This window comes from Cherax quadricarinatus, chromosome 33 (assembly GCF_038502225.1).
Source record: "Cherax quadricarinatus isolate ZL_2023a chromosome 33, ASM3850222v1, whole genome shotgun sequence".
In the NCBI taxonomy this organism is placed as follows: Eukaryota; Metazoa; Arthropoda; class Malacostraca; order Decapoda; family Parastacidae; genus Cherax; species Cherax quadricarinatus.
Genome location: NC_091324.1, coordinates 11,319,999 through 11,338,190, shown reverse-complemented (window position 1 = coordinate 11,338,190; position 18,192 = coordinate 11,319,999). Strand labels below are relative to the sequence as shown.

At 40.8% G+C, this 18,192-nt stretch overlaps 1 protein-coding gene across 1 annotated transcript; it reads left to right on the top strand.

The window, feature by feature from the left end:
* The first annotated feature begins 348 nt into the window (after positions 1-348).
* Positions 349-13,308, top strand: LOC128693880 (uncharacterized). The gene is given in 3 exon segments (XM_070090794.1): positions 349-727; positions 12,170-12,446; positions 12,449-13,308. Coding segments are annotated over 3 exon segments (1,332 nt in total). The 5' UTR covers positions 349-482; the 3' UTR covers positions 13,259-13,308.
* Positions 13,309-18,192: the final 4,884 nt, after the last annotated feature.

Below are 18,192 nucleotides of genomic sequence, written 5' to 3'. Positions count from 1 at the left end.
GCAACAGAATATCATTTAATCGTAGCGGGATATCATTTAATGTTTTTAAGACCAAGAGATTGTATATATTGAAGAAAAGTAAACAAAATAAACGAATATTCTGGATCCTGCAGTGTTGGCATCTACGTCACTCTGACGTCACAGGGAAAATGTCCCCACACTTCCATTATATTAAATTCACTTAATTAATATAGTCTTAAAAACCCTCAATCAAAAGCGATAACGATGTATTTATAACAAAACTAAATATTAACGGGCTGAAAAAGAATAAGTGTTAGTTTCAAACACAAGATGAATTATATAAAAATGTAGTATTAAAGGCAGCATGATGGTGAGTTGTGACCAATGAGAGAGCGACACACCAGCACCAGCACCAGTGAGCTGATCTACGACATGTGAACAACTGTACTCCTGTTCCACCTTTATCTTCCCTTGACGGGCGCAGGACTTCTGGAAGGTGTTCTGCAGAGCATCGGGGCAAGATGACTGCCGCTAAGACGATAGTGATCACGTTACCGAAGCATCTGAGCCCTGGAGGGAGGGTGATGGTGCCCGGTCATCACTCCAACACTACAACCATCGCCTCCAAACAGCTGTCAAACTTGCTGACTGGTAATTATGTTCAGGTTATCAAGGATGAACCTACGCTGGTGGACGACTCTGCAGGTACCCCAAGAAAAAGACAACGACTTGATCATCTCACTCTTGAGGAGAAAATTATGAGAAGGTAGATAGTAGTGGTGGCTAGTTTACTTGATTCTTTAATTACTGTTGGTGAGGGGTTCTTTACCCAAGAAATTGGAACTGACTAACCTAACCTGAATTGAGCTTTCGGTTCTATGGATTTAACGCTTCCACTAAAAATAATAATAATACTGTTGATAAATTAGACACATGTACAACTCTTGGGTATCTTTATTGAGGAAACGTTTCGCCACACAGTGGCTTCATCAGTCCATACAAAGGAGAATCTTGAAGAACAGGAGGAGAATGAGGTAATCAGTCCCTCAACCTTGAGTCGATGTGGTCAGTCCATCAATCTTGAATAGAATGTATGGACTGATGAAGCCACTGTGTGGCGAAACGTTTCCTCAATAAAGATACCCAAGAGTTGTACATGTGTCTAATTTATCAACATGTCGGTTCTCTGAACCATTCATCTACAAATAATACTGTTTTGATTAGGACATGATCTCGGTTTTTATTTTAAGTTAATATAGCAACTTTACACATTCCACCTTTCAAGGCAGTTCCTTGATGTTGTTGATGGGCACTTAATCCAAGAATTTGGAGCTACTCTTTTTGTATTAAATCTGATCACCCACCCTTGGACATCTTTCTTTCCTGTAGTTCAGTTGGTAGTGCACTTACCTCACACAGTGAGGTCCATAGTTTGATCCCTGGTATGGGTGGAAACATTTGGGCATGTTTGCTTTAAAATACCTGCTGTACCTGTTCACCAACCGGTGTGGGAACAAAAATTAACCTACTTTGCCCGAAATGCTCTGCATAACATGTGGCTTTCTATATAGTATGTCACTGATGTCTGCAATGGCATAAGTTGTATCGTGTACTTGTACGAATAATTATTTTATTACAAGTACTACATAGTTCTGGGGGGTATTGCTTCCCCATGAGTAAAAATTTATATTACACAATGGGAGCATAAATAACATTTGATGCACTGGCCTGTGGTATTCCAGAAGAACCATAAGTGATTGCCACAGGGATCCATGTTCTGTTTGTTTAGAATGTTCCCTCAAGCAAGGCCTGATCATGAACCAAGCCTTGCTTGAGGGTCCATGACCAGACTCGTATGGGATGTAGGCATTGACCCCTGAACACCCTCCCGGTAATAAGTGTTACGTGATGCTATTGAAGACTCTTGATTCAAGAACCTAGTATGCACATGATGGAATGATGCATTGTTGTAAACCATTTTAGGAACTCCAGGGTTCAGACCCATGTCAAGCTGGTGCTCTCACCACTGGTCTGTGCAGGCTTATGATTCAGCTGACAAGGCATATTTCTATATACTGGAAGTAGGCATTTGTGGTCAGTGGGGCCTAAGATAAAAATCTGGTCAGTCGTCAGTGTTCAGTGGTCAGTCGTCACGTGAGGTCACAGACCCTGAGCTGCTTTGGGGATTAGCGTGGACGGTTACAAAGCATGGCTTGCTTCTGCAGTGTTTTAAAAACTGAGTTTGGAGAGTTGAAGGAGGAGGTCTTGCTTCTCCAGGAGGAGATTAGGAGGCTGAAGGTCCACCTCAATGGGCCTGGGAGAGAGTGTGAGGTGGTTGGAGATGTGGGGAATGAGGCTTCTAGCAGTGAGGTGCAGTCTGTCTCTCACTGTGAGGAGGCTGTAGGTGGGGAGGTAGCAACGGGTACCAGCAGTGAGGTGCAGCCCAGCACCTGCTACAAGTGGCGAGTTGTTCACAGTAATGGGAGGCGCATCAGAGTAAGGAAAGTTAAGAGTGAAGATCTGAAGGTAGGAAATCGCTTCTCTGTTCTCCAGGATGAATGTACTTCAGTGGCCAGTGAAGGTAAGGGTACTACTGCCCCTGCTAATGAAGGTAAGCGCATTCTTGTGGTTGGTGACTCTCAGGTAAGATATGTTGACCGTGCTTTTTGTAATAGGAATAAGAAGATGAGAGATAGAGTGTGCTTCCCTGGAGCTGGTGTTGGGGACATTGTCAACAGACTGGATAATATCATGTCAGGTAATGGGAACAAGCCCATTATCTGTCTCAGTGCTGGTGGAAATGATATTGGGAAGGGTAGGAGAGAAGAGCTGCTAGATAAGTACAGGTCAGCTATAGATTTCATTAAGTCTAAGGGAGGGATCCCAATCATATGTAGCATCTTGCCTAGAAGGGGAGTAGGAAATGAATGGTTGTCTAGGGCAATTGGTGTAAATTGCTGGCTAGACAGATACTGCAAGGAACTTGCAATCCCATTCATTGACAACTGGAACAACTTTTATGGCAAACATGATATGTATGCAAGGGATGGGGTTCATCTCTCTGGGGCAGGGGTGGTAGCACTTGCAGACTCGATTGAGAAGGCCATTGGTGAAATGCCTATGATTTTAAACTGATGGAAGATAGAGGTATGGGTGTGTGTGGGAAACAAGCAGGTTGCAACACTAGGGTTGGAAACAGTAAATGTATAAAAGGCATTCAGCATGAAGTTATAAATAAAGACAATAGAACAGGTCAGAAAACAAAGGGGGACAGCAGAGGGCAGCAAGGGACTAGCTCCCTTAAGGTTTACTATACTAATAGCAGGAGTGTTAGAAATAAGATAGATGAGCTAAGATTAATTGCAAGTGCAGGAAACATAGATATTATTGCTATAACAGAGACCTGGCTCAATCTGAAAGATAGAGAGATGCCATCTGAATGTCACATACAAGGCTATAAATTATTCCACACTGACAGGGTCAACAGGAAAGGTGGTGGAGTAGCGATGTATGTCAGAGACAATTTAAATTGTTGTGTTAGACAAGATATTAAATTAGAAGCGTCAGCCACTGAATCTGTTTGGTTACAGCTTCTCGAGGGCCGAGAAAAACTAATTTTGGGTGTGATTTACAGGGCCCCAAATCTTGATAGGGAGTGCAGTAAACTTCTATGGGACGAAATTCGTAAGGCATCTACATACGAAAATGTTGTGCTAATGGGAGATTTCAACTATAGACAGATTGACTGGAGCAATTTGACAGGAAATTTAGAGTCGGGTGACTTTCTTGATACGATCCAGGATTGTTTTTTAAAACAGTTTGTGACAGAGCCAACTAGGGGAAATAACCTCCTTGACTTGGTTCTTGCCAGTAGGGAAACACTAATTAATAATCTTGAGGTTAATGATGAGCTTGGGGAGAGTGATCACAAATCACTCAGTTTTAACATATCATGGAATTCCCCTAATAATGGCAATCAAGTCTCCGTCCCTGACTTTCGCTTGGCTGATTTCATAGGACTGAAAAATTACTTAGGTGGGCTGAACTGGAATGACCTGACTAGGGGTCAGGTAGGTGGTGATGGTTGCCGATATGATGCTTTCCAGGGCATAGTTCTAGCTGCTCAGTCAAATTATGTTCCAAATAGGGAAATCAGATCAAACAAAAATGATCCTAAATGGATGAACAATAGATTAAAATATCTGATTGGTCAAAAGAGAGGCATATATAGGCAAATCAAAAGAGGAGAGGGGCAATTAAGAAATCGATATATTCAGTTAAAGAGAGAAATAAAAAAGGGAATTAGAAAAGCAAAAAGAGATTATGAGGTTAAAGTTGCAAGAGAATCGAAGACTAACCCAAAAGGATTCTTTCAGGTATACAGAAGTAAGATCAGGGACAAGATAGGCCCACTCAAAAGTTCCTCGGGTCAGCTCACTGACAGTGATAAGGAAATGTGTAGAATTTTTAACACATACTTCCTCTCAGTTTTTACACAGGAGGATACCAGTGATATTCCAGTAATGATAAATTATGTAGAACAGGACGATAATAAACTGTGCACTATTAGGGTCACAAGTGACATGGTCCTTAGGCAAATAGATAAATTAAAACCTAACAAATCCCCAGGCCCTGATGAACTGTATGCAAGGGTTCTAAAGGAATGTAAAGAGGAGCTTAGCACACCTTTGGCTAATCTTTTCAACATATCACTACAAACTGGCATGGTGCCAGATAAGTGGAAAATGGCAAATGTGATACCTATTTTCAAAACAGGTGACAGGTCCTTAGCTTCGAACTATAGACCAATAAGCCTAACCTCCATAGTGGGAAAATTTATGGAATCAATAATTGCCGAGGCAGTTCGTAGCCACCTTGAAAAGCATAAATTAATCAACGAATCTCAGCATGGTTTTACAAAGGGACGTTCCTGCCTTACGAATTTATTAACTTTTTTCACTAAGGTATTTGAGGAGGTAGATCATGGTAACGAATATGATATTGTGTATATGGACTTCAGTAAGGCTTTTGACAGGGTCCCACATCAGAGACTATTGAGGAAAATTAAAGCACATGGAATAGGAGGAGAAATTTTTTCCTGGATAGAGGCATGGTTGACAAATAGGCAGCAGAGAGTTTGCATAAATGGGGAGAAATCAGAGTGGGGAAGCGTCACGAGCGGTGTTCCACAGGGGTCAGTGTTGGGCCCCCTGCTGTTCACAATCTACATAAACGACATAGATGAGGGCATAAAGAGCGACATCGGCAAGTTTGCCGATGACACCAAAATAGGCCGTCGAATTCATTCTGACGAGGACATTCGAGCACTCCAGGAAGATTTGAATAGACTGATGCAGTGGTCGGAGAAGTGGCAGATGCAGTTTAATATAGACAAATGCAAAGTTCTAAATGTTGGACAGGACAATAACCATGCCACATATAAACTAAATAATGTAGATCTTAATATTACGGATTGCGAAAAAGATTTAGGAGTTCTGGTTAGCAGTAATCTGAAACCAAGACAACAGTGCATAAGTGTTCGCAATAAAGCTAATAGAATCCTTGGCTTCATATCAAGAAGCATAAATAATAGGAGTCCTCAGGTTGTTCTTCAACTCTATACATCCTTGGTTAGGCCTCATTTAGATTATGCTGCACAGTTTTGGTCACCGTATTACAGAATGGATATAAATTCTCTGGAAAATGTACAAAGGAGGATGACAAAGATGATCCCATGTATCAGAAACCTTCCCTATGAGGATAGACTAAGGGCCCTGAAACTGCACTCTCTAGAAAGACGTAGAATTAGGGGGGATATGATTGAGGTTTATAAGTGGAAGACAGGAATAAATAAAGGGGATGTAAATAGTGTGCTGAAAATATCTAGCCTAGACAGGACTCGCAGCAATGGTTTTAAGTTGGAAAAATTCAGATTCAGGAGGGATATAGGAAAGTACTGGTTTGGTAATAGAGTTGTGGATGAGTGGAACAAACTCCCAAGTACCGTTATAGAGGCCAGAACGTTGTGTAGCTTTAAAAATAGGTTGGATAAATACATGAGTAGATGTGGGTGGGTGTGAGTTAGACCTGATAGCTTGTGCTAACAGGTCGGTTGCCGTGTTCCTCCCTTAAGTCAATGTGACCTGACCTGACTAGGTTGGGTGCATTGGCTTAAGCCGGTAGGGACTTGGACCTGCCTCGCATGGGCCAGTAGGCCTTCTGCAGTGTTCCTTCGTTCTTATGTTCTTATGTTCTTATGTGTGCGCTGGCCATTGTTGAGAGTATTGGTCTGCTAGTTTTGAACTGGCTTTCCATGGATTCTAATCCTTCTCATGCAGAGTTAAGGCTGGGATTCTCAACCACTTCATAAAATGCCCTGCCATGCTTTAATGTCCTGACTAAATTGTAGTAACACAATTACAAACAACTCACAGGTGGGGATCAAACCCATGGCAAGTATCCTAAAACTAGCAGGCCTGTTTACTATCTATTGACCTGCTATACATGCTTTTACCTGCCCACTGTACAGTTTCACCTCGAATGAATTTCAGAATTTTGTCAAATGGCTACCATTTTATGTGCAGTCTTGGCACACTAACCCATTTGCCACGTGTGCTATAATACTATGGGTTTGAGGTCACTGTGCTGTAGTACTAAGGCATGAGCTCGACTCGAACGAGCTGTGAGCGGTAAATTTGGGCCTAGATACAAGACAGTGAGTCTGTGGGATAAGTGTGAACCATGTAAAAAAAAAATATTGCAGCACACAGTGCATAATGAGGAAAAAACTGGGACTGTTTTTGGTTTAAAATGGCAACTTTGCGGTGTTTCCGTATGTTGTATTCTTGATTTCTTGGTCTCGTTTGATAGAAGATATATTACAGAAATAATGATTGTGATTGGTTTCAGGACTGAAAAAGCTCAAAAATGTGATCAAAGTAACTGAAATGCTTGATTTTTGCCAGTATTCGAGTCGACACATCACGTCACTCGTCCAATATACAGTGCTAGTCACACCATTATGCCGGGTGAGTGCCCTGGCATAATGCCAAGACAAAAATCAAAGGCCTACCATACAGTGCCTTATGCCGGGTAGCAGCCGTTAGCATGATGTCATGGCCTGCCGCTGCACTCCACAGTGACTCCTTTGTGCTCGCATGGCTGCCGTGGTGAGAGGAAGTGTTGCACTTTTGTCTCATCCGCCCCATCTTTTGTTCGGTGTTCCCTTTGGTTTTGGGTCTATACATGTTTGATTATGGGTAAAAGGAAGTTTTTAGCACCTGAAACTATAGCTCAAATCATAGGGCTTCACAAAGCTAGGCACCAGATGAAAGAAATAGTGGAGAATGTTGGTGTGTATGAGCGTTCAGTGAGGAACTGGGTGCAGCATTTCAAGGCTGGTGGCGGTGTCGAGTTACCGTCTGCCAAATCTCAGCCTGGCCCCTTGAAGACATCTGTTTGTACCTTAACTGTGTTAAAGAAGCAGAGAGTACACCTAAGATAACTGCTAGAGAATTGAAAGAAAAGAACCCACATCTTCTCTCAGAGGTCTGTAAGAACTGGGCTATAGTAGTCACCGCGAGGTTAAGAAACCGATCCTCTCCAAGCCACAGAAGAAATGCACGCTGGATTATACAAAGAAATATCTTCACTGGAATCCTCAACAGTGACCTGAAGTACTTTGGAGTGATGAAGCAACCTTCATAGTCACCTGTAACCATGGGGGACACGTACCGGCCCAGAGGTAGTGACCCATTAGATCCATGCTACATTTGTGGGACCACCAAACACCTAGACTCGCTTACGGTTTGGGGGTGTTTCAGTGCTCAGTGTTAAACTTGTGCTTCCCCAAAACCAGTATAATTACCTGGAGTTAATGTGTAACAATTTACCCGAGGCGTTTGACAAGGACGGTGCAGTGTCATACCACCAAATCTGTAGTTTAGTGGCTTAAGAACTGTGAAGCAAGGTTCTTTAATGACCTAAACCCTATTGAGAACCTCTAGTCAATAGTGAAACGAAGTTTACTGGGAAAGGATATCAGTTCCATCCCGTGGCTGGAGGCTGCTCTACAAGAGGCATGGAATAATATACCTCCCCAAACCCTTAAGAATTTGCGAGTCTTCCTACACAGCTGAGGGATGTGATTAAACATATAGGATGTAGCACCAAGTATTAAAACTTAAGTGTGCAAATGTGTGTGTGTATATATATATATATATATATATATATATATATATATATATATATATATATATATATATATATATATATATATATATGTATTATCTTTTATGGTATGTGTTTTTCGTACATGTGTGGGGGAGGGGCAGCATAATGCCGTGACTAGCACTGTATGTCCAACTGGTGGGTCTAATATGCGTTCACAAATGTGCTGATCAGTTATTGTCAGCATAGTTGCTGATCCCTGTGTTGTATAGCATATCAGTATCATCCATGTGCTTTAGATAGGAGATCCCTAGGCCTGTGACTGTTTGTGTGAAGTCACGGGATACAGCTTGAGTGTGAGGCGAGCGAGCTACCTCGGCCTCAGTCGGCGTTTGACATAGGCTAGGACAAGGCAGAGGCGGGGCTCCATCTCCCATCATCACAGTCTGACAATATATCGTTACCATCCAACAAGTGTGCCTACCTTCAACCCTCGATATCTCCTTTTAAGAACCCCTACGATATTATTACAATATTGCATAACAGTAAAAATTTTTTTAATAAACATTCAAAATAGAATTCATGTGTAAAGCATGGGAATGTAACTAAAGAACAGAGGAAATGTTATTTTAGTGCCAGGAATGCCTGCATTGTTTATTCTGGACCCCATTTTGAAATTGGAATATTCTGAAATTTGTGTGAAATTGGCCTAATTACTAATTTCTTATCACTATTGAGTAGTTGAAATAGTTGATTTGGCAGTTTTTTGTGTTCAGTTGATAAAATTGAAGAGGCTAGTGAAATAGCTAAGAATTTGGTCAAATGGAATAATGTAATTGGCCTAAAATAGGACTGTGGGCAAAATTGCTGATGCGTAAATATTGCTGACATGGCAAAATTTGTGAAAGCATAATTTCATCAGTTTTCCATAAAATTTCATACTTTTGGTTTCATTACCTTCAGAAAGAGGATCTATAATGACTTTTTTTTTTTTTTTTTTTATTATTATTATTCTTGGACACAGAGCAATTCTCAGATCAGGGGTCTGGACAATGAAAGGGTTAAAGCCTCTACCTTGACATTTTTTGTGTATTGCTGAATGTGACCCCCTTGGCTTAAGCATTTTTCAGGATGCCTTTTTTCATTTTTTTTATATAAAACTAAGATCATTTCAGTGACTAATCAAAATCATAATGGGAATTACCACAAAACTAATTGAGGTCTTGGATACTGGTTATTGTCTTGCATAAGCCTGCTGTAAGAATTGGAAAGTAATCTTGAAGTTACACAAATATACATTCGTCTTTTTCAGATAAATGCTTATACACTATGCAAAAATAAATTAGATATAAACTTGGCTGGTATAAAGCTCAGGGTAAAAAATACATTTTATTAAAATACTTCACTTTATGCTATTACTGTACTGGCTTAACATGATTTGGTAATTTTTTCCAATTTTCTGTAGTTGTATGCTGTATAGCCCTTGTGGCTTAGCACTTCTTTTTGATTATAATAATAATAATAATAATAATCTGTAGTTGTATGAAAAGTTTAGCATCTGTCTGCAAGCAGTGGGTACTGAAAAATGGCCTTGATATAATCTTGATTTTAGCAATACTAAGGCACCTCCATGTCAAGCATTTGTGGTGGAATGGGTCATGCCACAGCTGCCACAAGTGGAAATATACTGTAATAAAATTCTGAATTGTGCATGTGATGTATGTCATGGCTGCCATTTCATTACTATAGCTTTCAGGCTCAAACTTCTTTGCAGTGCATTATTATGGCTACATTCGTGAAGGAGTGTTGAATCCACAGGGGGTAATAGTGTTTGGTGGGGAGGGGAATGGTAGGCCATCAGGTTCTAAGTAAGGGAAGATATGTCCAATTACTTGGATCAAGAGCCCTACACCATCAGCTTTAAAATGGTTGTTCTTAAGACTCCTTTTGATGGGCTAAGGCCGCTAAGTATTTGTTCAGTCATAAGATATAAATTTCATAGTTATTGTTGCTCTCATTCTAATTGTTGGTCATAGGAAACCCTGTGCACCATTTACTCCCAAGAGCCCTGCTTATTCTGTAGCCCATTTTTGTATGTGATGTTGAATTTTTTGGCCTTTTTTTCTTATCCAGAGGTACATCTTTAATGTTATTTGTTTTAAATGGTTTTCATAGGTTTATGTAACTTAACCAAAAATGGACTATAGCATTTGTAAATTTGCAGGAATTAAGAAGTTAATGTTGAACCACATTATTATTATTATCAAAAAGAAGCGCTAAACCACAAGGGCTATACAGCATGTTGAACCACATACACGCTTAAACGAGGATAATTATAAAATGTAGTATGCTCTAGGTCTTTTTTGTGGTGCAGAATCTCCCGGGTTGGCTTAATACATACTTTGCATCCATGTTATTGTGCTGCATGTTGTCCTGACTAATTTTAGAATGGGCTTGTTGAGGCAAAGGTTGCTGCAGTACATAACAAACAAACTTACACTAAACATTGACAAAACCTACTTCATTCAGTTTGGTAACAGAGCTACAGATGTCCCTCTTAACATAATGATAAACGGATCACCTATCACAAAGCTAACAGAGGGAAAATTCTTAGGAATCCACCTTGATAATAGACTCAAATTTCATACACATATACAACAAATTTCTAAGAAAATTTCCAAGACTGTAGGCATACTATCGAAGATACGGTACTATGCTCCACAGTCAGCCCTCCTGGCCCTATATCACTCTCTTATTTACCCCTATCTCACCTATGGAATTTGTGCATGGGGCTCAACTACAAGTAACCATCTCAGACCACTAATTACCCAACAAAAGGCTGCAGTTAGAATGATAACAAATTCTCACTATAGGCAGCACACTCCACCAATATTCAATACACTAAACCTACTCACCATACAAAACATCCATACTTATTACTGCACCTATTACATACATAGAACACTTAACTCTGATATTAACCCTCCCCTCAAACATCTCCTTGCCAACCTCAACAGAACACATGACCATAACACAAGGCACAGATCACTCTTTGATGTTCCTCGTGTCCATCTCACACTATGCAAAAACTCAATGCACATAAAAGGCCCTAAAATCTGGAATTCATTACCTGTAAATATAAAAGAAACACTACCTGTTTATAAATTCAAGTCTCTTCTCAAAGATCACTTACTCACCCAAAACCAAATAAATACTGAATAACTGAACCTTATAAATTGTATATCTTAAATGTTTCTCACAATTATATCACATAAATGTTAAACCTAAAACCCAATCTAACTTTATTATTTTTTAAATACACTACCTAACAGAATACTCCATTCTACTGAATGTACAACAATGCATACAACCATATGACCTGTCTTTGTAATACTCACTTGTGCTTTATAGTAATCTGTTTACATTAAAGTTTTATCACTGATTTCATCATTGCTTAGTTAATCTTAAGTTAATTTTAAGCCAGCCCGTAATGCTATGCATAGTATAAGTGGTTTTGGCATGCTGCTCTTATCTGTATTTTTTGTACCTCTGTATGTGTGCTCAAATTTTTAAATAAATAAATAAATTAAATATTGTTCTGTAGCCAATTTCTGCCTTGGTGACCTTTAGGCCACATACAAAGGGAAAGTCCTTGGAAGGCTCCTGGTTGGTGAGCCCTTCAGATGAGCTTGTTGCTCATCTATAGGACCTTGGTGATTTTCATGATTGCTGGTGTCTTTGCAGGGACACTGGTAACTTTTTAAATCGGCCACTTATGGCTTAAAAGTTTCTTACTAATTTGAGTAGGTTTTAAAGTTTAAATATTTTTTTTAGTTCTTAGGCTGTACAAGGCTTGTTCATTTTTTATATTGTAGTAAAAATATTTTAAGTTTTATACAGTGTAAGCAACTTTTTAATTTTTTTTAGCCCTTCCCCTTCATTCATAGATGGTTTCTTACTGTAGTTTAGCAAGGGGGCATAATTTAATGTGGCATTTCCTGTAACTACAAGTTGTCTAACAATTTTTTTTTTTTTCCAGGAAACTGAAGAATAGAGTGGCTGCACAGACTGCCCGTGACAGAAAAAAGATGAGAATGGACCAACTAGAAGCACAGCTTTCTGAGATGTCTGATCACATTTCAGAATTGACAGACCTCACTAAACTACTAACTGAGCAAAATGCAGCTTTGCAGGAGAAGTTGACTAGGTGTACTTGCGACTTGGCAGAATACAGAGAGTCGATTCCTATAAGTAGGAAAACCACTAACCGTGAACCACAAAATGCTGAGGTGGAGGGAGTCGTGATCCCTGTCAACGTCCCAACTGTTGGATCAGCCGTATCCTTAACCCTGCAGCGGGCAGTTGGGACATTGGCAGTAATGAGGATCATGGTGCTCTCCACACTCTGTTTCCAGTGGATAATAACTGCAGCCTTGGGTCTGATGTACACAGAAATAGTTTCTTCTGCAAAGAGCAGGCAAATGCCATCTCAGAGCAGTCAACCCCAACACTCCCTGCCAGTGAAAAAGAGAACAGCTGGTCTCAAATGGTGGGGACCACAACAACAGATGTGGAATCCAACTGGGATATAGCAGATCATGACTACACTAGAGGATATCATTCAAAAGAGGGCCTAAATGAAAGACTTACTCCTGCTGAAGAGGACCTTATTTCTCAGTTAACCAATGCACTGGATGAAGTTCCTTCCCAGAGTGTTAAAAAAGTGTCGCCAGGTGTTGCATCACTCAAACTAAAATGTCAAACCGAAGATGTAGGTACTCCAGACATTTTGAAAGATTTCCTAGATTTTGACTCTCTTGCAAATGTAACTATAGCCACAAATGACAATGAGAAGTGTCCAGGTACACAGCAATCTCCTTACAGAGTGCCTTCACCCATTAGTAAGGAGCAGATACTAGAGTTTCTTCAAGATAAAGTGAATAGTTGTAGTTCAGAATCTCTCTTAGATTCAGAGTCTGGATATGGATCTATTTCATCACCACAATCGCTGAGATCACAAGATGAAGTTCTCTCTCCACAATCCTTACCATCCTCTGATGAATTTGAAGGTCACAGTATGGATCTCGATATAGATTCTTTTACAGAATTGTTTCCATCCTTATTCTAGCCTGCTGTGTTCTAGCATTGGAGTACCTGGAATAATTTACATTTACATGTATATTTTTTTTAACATGTGCAAACTACATATAATTATGTAATTAAGATTGTGAATAGCAGGATTAAGTTTATATTTAGCCTCATTTGTGTGATATATATAATAAAACAAAATTATTTGTTTTTAATATACCTAATGTAGATATAGTTCAATTTTAAAACCAGCAGACCACTACCTCCCATTCCCTCGTATAGATAACTTGCACTCACCTTTTATAAAGCATGCTCTCATTTGTTCCAAGCCAATTCTTGTACTGTTCTCCAGTAGATTCTCTGCTTTGCACTAATGCCAAACATATCTTCAAAGACTGGTATAAATTTCTCAAGTTTCAGAATTGATAAGCAGCAATTATGTTCAGTTTTGATACTATCAAACAGACTGAATGATGAAACCAAATAATAAACATATTTACAGTAGTTAAGTATCCCTAGAGAAAAATTTCTCAAGTGGTTACCCGAATTTTTTTTCCTTTCATATTTCTTTGCCGTACGTCTTAGACCTTTCTAGGTCTGCATGGCCCTTGTCGGTTTAGCATTTTCTTTGATTGTAATAAAATTGATCCTCTCATCCTTTCAGATTCAAATTTAACACTTGTACAGTAACAAGGACCAGATTCTAGGAATAACAGGCATGAAGGTGCTTGGACCAATGTTACTAAACCCATTCCCATTATTATTATTATAATCAAAAAGAAGCGCTAAGCCACAAGGGCTATACAGCGCTGCATTATTATTATTATAATCAAGGGGGAAGCGCTAAACCCGGAGGATTATACAGCGCCTGGGGGGGGGATGTGGAAGGCATTCAGGCTTAATTCGGGGAACTGGAGCTCAGATCCAATTCCCTAAATCAAGAGCCCCTCACCAACATCAAGGAACCTTCCTTGAGGGGTACAGCGCTGCAGGGTAGGGAAGGAAGCAAGGGAATTGGATGGCAGAAGGGAGGGGGGATGATCAGCAGGTTACAGAAAACAGCGGGGCAGGGGATAGTACGGGGGTAGAGGGTAGCAAGAGATTCAAGTAGAAAGGGCTGAAAGTATCAGAATCTGTGAAGTAAGTCAGTCGTTGTCAAAAAGTCAATGAGAGTGTCCGGATGAAAGGTGGGTCCATCAGCGAGAAGGGAAGGTAAAGAGAGAGCAGCGGGGCGAAGACGACGACAGAGGTAAATTCTGCGTGCTCGTCACTTCCACTCCCATTCTCATGCCACTGCTGTGTACACAGATGGCTCTAAGTCTTCAGACGGCGTCGGATTCGCAGCAGTGTTTCCGGACAGCGTCGTACGAGGGCATTTACTATCTTCAGCTAGCATTTTTACTGCTGAACTGTATGCCATTCTTGCAGCACTTATTCGTATCGCATCTATGCCTGTGTCATCATTTGTAGTAGTCTCAGACTCCCTTAGTGCTCTACAGGCTATACGAAAATTTGATACATCTCATCCCCTAGTTCTCCGTATCCAACTTTGGCTACGCCGTATCTCTACCAAACATAAAGATATTGTTTTTTGTTGGGTCCCTGGTCATGTCGACGTACAGGGCAATGAACAGGCAGACACTGCTGCGCGGTCAGCAGTATATGACCTACCAATTTCCTATCGAGGTGTTCCATTTCTGGACTATTTTGCTGCAATAGCTACCCACCTTCGCACCCGTTGGCAACAACGTTGGTCAACTCTGCTCGGTAACAAACTTCATTCTATTAAACCGAGCATAGGTTACTGGCCGTCTTCTTGTCATCAGTGCCGAAGTTGGGAGACCACTCTCTCCCGCCTTCGCATTGGCCACACTCGTCTTACTCATGGGTATCTCATGGAGAGGCACCCTGTTCCTCTCTGTGAGCAGTGTCAAGTTCCAGTATCGATTAGCCACATTCTGTTAGACTGCCCTCTCTATCAACGAGCACGCAGAATTTACCTCCAACGTCGTCTTCGTTCTACTACTCTCTCTTTACCTTCCCTTCTTGCTGATGGACCCTCCTTTAATCCTGACTCTCTCATTGACTTCTTGACAACGACCGATTTACTCCACAAACTCTGATGATACTTTTCGCACTCCCCTCAGCCCTTTCTGGTTCAGTCTCTTGCTGCCCTTTACCCTTTCACCATCCACTGCCCCGCTGTTATCCGTAACCTGTTGCTCATCCATCTCCCTTTTGCCACCTGATGCCCTCACTTCCTTCCTGCCCTGCAGCGCTGTATAGTCCTTGTGGCTTAGCGCTTCTTTTTGATTATAATAATAATAATAATCTACAGGCTATACGAAAATTTGATACATCTCATCCACTAGTTCTCCGTATCCAACTTTGGCTACGCCGTATCTCTACCAAACATAAAGATATTGTTTTTTGTTGGGTCCCTGGTCATGTCGACGTACAGGGCAATGAACAGGCAGACACTGCTGCGCGGTCAGCAGTATATGACCTACCAATTTCCTATCGAGGTGTTCCATTTCTGGACTATTTTGCTGCAATAGCTACCCACCTTCGCACCCGTTGGCAACAACGTTGGTCAACTCTGCTCGGTAACAAACTTCATTCTATTAAACCGAGCATAGGTTACTGGCCGTCTTCTTGTCATCAGTGCCGAAGTTGGGAGACCACTCTCTCCCGCCTTCGCATTGGCCACACTCGTCTTACTCATGGGTATCTCATGGAGAGGCACCCTGTTCCTCTCTGTGAGCAGTGTCAAGTTCCAGTATCGATTAGCCACATTCTGTTAGACTGCCCTCTCTATCAACGAGCACGCAGAATTTACCTCCAACGTCGTCTTCGTTCTACTACTCTCTCTATACCGTCCCTTCTTGCTGATGGACCCTCCTTTAATCCTGACTCTCTCATTGACTTCTTGACAACGACTGATTTACTCCACAAACTCTGATGATGCTTTTCGCACTCCCCTCAGCCCTTTCTGGTTCAGTCTCTTGCTGCCCTTTACCCTTTCACCATCCACTGCCCCGCTGTTATCCGTAACCTGTTGCTCATCCATCTCCCTTTTGCCACCTGATGCCCTCACTTCCTTCCTGCCCTGCAGCGCTGTATAGTCCTTGTGGCTTAGCGCTTCTTTTTGATTATAATAATAATAATCTGCGTGCTCGTTGATAAAGTGGGCAGTCCAACAGAATGTGGCTGACTGATAATGGAGCTTGGCAATTCTCACAGAGAGGAGCAAGACGCCTCTCCATGAGATATCCATGAGTAAGACGAGTATGGCCAATGCGAAGACGGGAGAGAGTAGTCTCCCAACCTCGACACTGGTGATAAGAAGACGGCCAGTAACCTATACTCGGTTTAATAGACTGAAGTTTGTTGCCAAGCACAGTAGACCAACGTTGTTGCCAACGGGTGTGAAGGTGGGAAGATATTACAGCAAAATAGTCCGTACATGGAATACCTCTATAAGAAACTGGTAGGTCATGTACTGCTGACCGCGCAGCAGTGTCTGCCTGTTCATTGCCCTGTACGTCAACATGACCAGGGACCCAACAAAAAACAATATCTTTATGCTTAGTAAAGATGCGGCGTAGCCAAAGTTGGATACGGAGGACTAAGGGGTGAGGTGTATCAAATTTTTGTATAGCCTGTAAAGCACTAAGGGAGTCTGAGACAACCACAAATGATGACACAGGCATAGATGCAATACGGATAAGAAACCCATTCCCAGCATCCTGAAATGGCTTGGATAACTCAAAATCTTCAGTGGGGTAGCTTCACTTTCAAAAGAAAGTGCTTCTTAATACTACAATAGTGGAGAGTGAAATTCAAGCAAGTACAGATCTGACCATTTTGTTTGTAAAATCGACATTTTAATTCCTATTTAATCATGATCAAATCATTTGTCTCCCCTCAAGGGATGCTTTTTTGATTATAATAATAATAATCCCCTCAAGGGAGGTTCCTTGATGCTGGTGAGGGGCTCTTGATTTAAGGAATTGGATCTGTTCTCCAGTTCCCTGAATTAAGCCTGAATACTTTCTATCCCCCACCCCCCCCACAGGTGCTGTATAATCCTATGAGTTTAGTGCTTCCCCATGATTATTATAATTGTCTACTTTTTCTGAATGGCTTCAATATTTAACGGCTAATTTATCTTGCAACCAGAATAGTACAAATTCAGTTTAGACTAAAAAAAACACTATTTTTTTTTTAGAGGGTTGTAGAGAATTTTAAATTCTCTACAACCATCTGGGTTTAGCACTTCCCCTTGATAATAATAATAATCTATAACCCTCTAAAAGTCTAACAAGAAAGTAATGAAAGATCACATTGAGTGAATTGCATTTTCTTAGACTGCAAGACTATAGTCCTTGTGGCTTAGCGCTTCTTTTTGATTATAATAATAATTAGACTGCAAGAAGGCATTTGATACTGTATGCCACAAGACTTGAGACAAAAATTTGGTGCAGGCAAGAATAACAGGGAACATACCATAGATGATCAAGGTGTACCTTAGGAGAAAGAGTAATATGGGCACATCGATCTGTATTAAAGTAAGTACTTTCTCAATGAGCTCGACTTACTTGACAGCACTGTATGACTCTAATGGGTTTAGTGCTTAGTTATGATTAATTTCTTTGAACTGCATTTCAATGAACCATAAACGAAAATCAGTGATGCAAACCAACAGATACTACCATTATACTGTGGTAACACGGTAGCAGTTTTACATTGGAAAGAGCTGCAGCTGAAGTGCATCTATGCCACAACCATGCTTATGCCACATGTTTATTAAGTAGAGTATTGCAAGATACTGGTCAAGACTACCTAATATGTGCCACAGCTTTGAGATCTCGTCCCTACAAAAAGATTTTTGTTGTGTATGCTCTCTTTTCAGACGAGTAACTGACAGGAATAACATGTTATATGAGATTAGGGATGTTTTTGTGTGTGAAA